This window comes from Clupea harengus, chromosome 5 (assembly GCF_900700415.2).
Source record: "Clupea harengus chromosome 5, Ch_v2.0.2, whole genome shotgun sequence".
NCBI classification, from domain to species: Eukaryota; Metazoa; Chordata; class Actinopteri; order Clupeiformes; family Clupeidae; genus Clupea; species Clupea harengus.
The window spans coordinates 16322145-16324644 of NC_045156.1; the positions used below are offsets into that span (position 1 = coordinate 16322145).

The 2500-nt window shown below is 47.2% G+C and overlaps 1 protein-coding gene across 1 annotated transcript in view; it reads right to left on the reverse strand.

The window, feature by feature from the left end:
* Window positions 1-2500, reverse strand: part of uroc1 (urocanate hydratase 1) — a 15370-nt gene that overhangs the window by 12073 nt on the left and 797 nt on the right. The window contains exons 2-5 of the mRNA XM_012831998.3: window positions 2012-2142; window positions 1122-1215; window positions 802-861; window positions 148-276 (exon numbers count right to left, since the gene is read on the reverse strand). Of these exons, the coding sequence (XP_012687452.2) occupies window positions 148-276; window positions 802-861; window positions 1122-1215; window positions 2012-2142 (414 nt within the window). The remainder of the gene's footprint in view (window positions 1-147; window positions 277-801; window positions 862-1121; window positions 1216-2011; window positions 2143-2500) is intronic.

The window sequence follows — 2500 nt, forward strand, 5'->3', positions numbered from 1 at the left end:
GAGAGAGTAAATAACTCCAGGAGCTGAAACACTGTCATGGGAAACTGATAGCCTCCTGAAAAGGGAGGTTTCGAGAAGAACAGAAAGAGAGAAAAACATGAATCATGAGAAAGGGGAAGGGGAAGGGTTAGCCTAGCGCTAGGTTACCATGCCGTTGGTGATGACGCATCGCGGGGAAGACGGCAGGCTGGGGAAGAGCCCGAGGGGATGACCACTGTACATGACCAGCGTCTGCTCCTCTGTCATCAAACTCAGGTAGTGCATGACCAGCCGGAACTACACACACACACACACACACACACACACACAGTCTGGTTAGCAGTTACTACACACACACACACACACACACACACACACACACACACACAGTCTGACCGGCTGGAACTACAAACACAAATACACACACACACACAGTCTGACCAGCCGGAACTACAAACACAAATACACACACACAGTTTGGCTAGCTGATACCACACACACAAAGAGTCTTATCCGCCGGAACTACAAGCATACAAACACACCCACACACACACACACACACACACACACACACACACACACACACACACACACACACACACGCGCGCGCATATATATACTTTTACATATTTATACTGGCTGTGACACCATCATGACATTGGAGTCCTCAAGGGTAACTGTAGCACTGACAAACACACACTCTGACATATGAATGTAGGCCTATACTGACAACCGCACACAGGAATAAAGATCCAGTAACACACTCCCACACAATGTCCCCCCCTCTAGAAGAAATGGCCAAGATGGCAGGTGTATGCTTACCTGAGCCCAGTTGCTGAACACCTGACCATTCCCTCCGTAGGTTACCAGCTCTTGAGGAAACTGAAGCCAAGCACACAAACATGCGCCCCGATAAGACATACTGTAGCTACAGAACTACATACATTCACTAGCATTCAACTTACGACTACATAACTACACATTAGCCAGCATTCAGTTCCCTGAAGAATTTAGATTACAACACAGAGGGCTGTTAGCATTCTAGCTGGGTTAGCACGACGAGTTGATGTGTGTGTGTGTGTGTGTGTGTGTGTGTGTGTGTGTGTGTGTGTGTGTGTGTGTGTGTGTGTGTGAGTGTGTACCTGTGCAACAGCAGGGTCAAGGTTGTTCATAATCATTAACATGATTGAAGCAGCTTGTCGTGTGCGACATGGATACTCAGCTATGGGATGTGCCCTGTAAACATGCACATGAAGACAGAGAGATACTTACATACATACATACAGAAACAGAGAGATACAGAAATACAGACAGAGATAGACACACAAACAGACAGACAGAGACAGACACACAAACAGACAGACAGACAGACAGACAGACAGACAGACAGACAGACAGACAGACAGACAGACACTGCAGCTTTATGTTTGCAGTTTTATTTCATTTGCTACTTTTATTCAGGAATGCTATGCAGTAGCACGGCTAAGCTCAGTTAAGAAAACAAAACGCAATAAATAATGAATTTTGGGGGAAAATTAAAAGATTTCACCAAAATATATAAATATAGAGACGAAGGATCAGTGATACACACGCACAGAGATACACAGAGAGAGAGAGAGAGAGATACAGAGAGAGAGAGAGGGAGAGAGAGAGGGAGAGAGAGAGAGAGAGAGATACACAGAGAGAGAGAGAGATACAGAGAGAGAGAGAGAGATACAGGGAGAGATACAGAGAGAGAGGGAGAGAGAGATACAGAGAGAGAGAGAGAGATAGATACAGAGAGAGAGATACAGAGAGAGAGAGAGAGGGGGGAGAGAGATACAGAGAGAGAGAGAGAGAGAGAGAGAGAGATACAGAGAGAGAGAGAGAGAGAGATACAGAGAGAGAGAGAGAGAGAGAGAGAGAGAGACAAGGAGAGAGAGAGATAGAGAGAGGAGGAGAGAGGAGATACAGAGAGGAGAGAGAGAGATACAGAGAGAGAGAGAGAGAGAGAGAGAGAGAGAGAGAGAGGAGAGAGAGAGGCAGTACTCACCGCATCCTGTAAGTGGGGCAGAAGCGGTACATATAAATGTGCCCATACTGGCGCAGCTCCTGGGCAAACTCTGGTGCCAGGATGGCATGGAGAGATGGAGGGAAGTAACGCAGGGAATTCCTCAACGCAAGCTAGAGCACCCCCCCCACACACACACACACACACGCGCACACACACACGCACACACAGACACACACACACACACACACACACGCCACACACACGCACACACAGACACACACACACACACACACACAAACACACACGCACACAGACACACACACACACACACACACACGCACACACAGACACAGACACAAACAGACACACACACAGACACACACACACACACACACACGGACACACTCTCACACACACACACACAGACAGAGAGAGAACAGTACACACACCCAGACAGAGACACAAAAAGTTAGACTCCTCTTTGTTACTCACACACACACACAGCTAAATTACTCTGTGTTAAAGTCT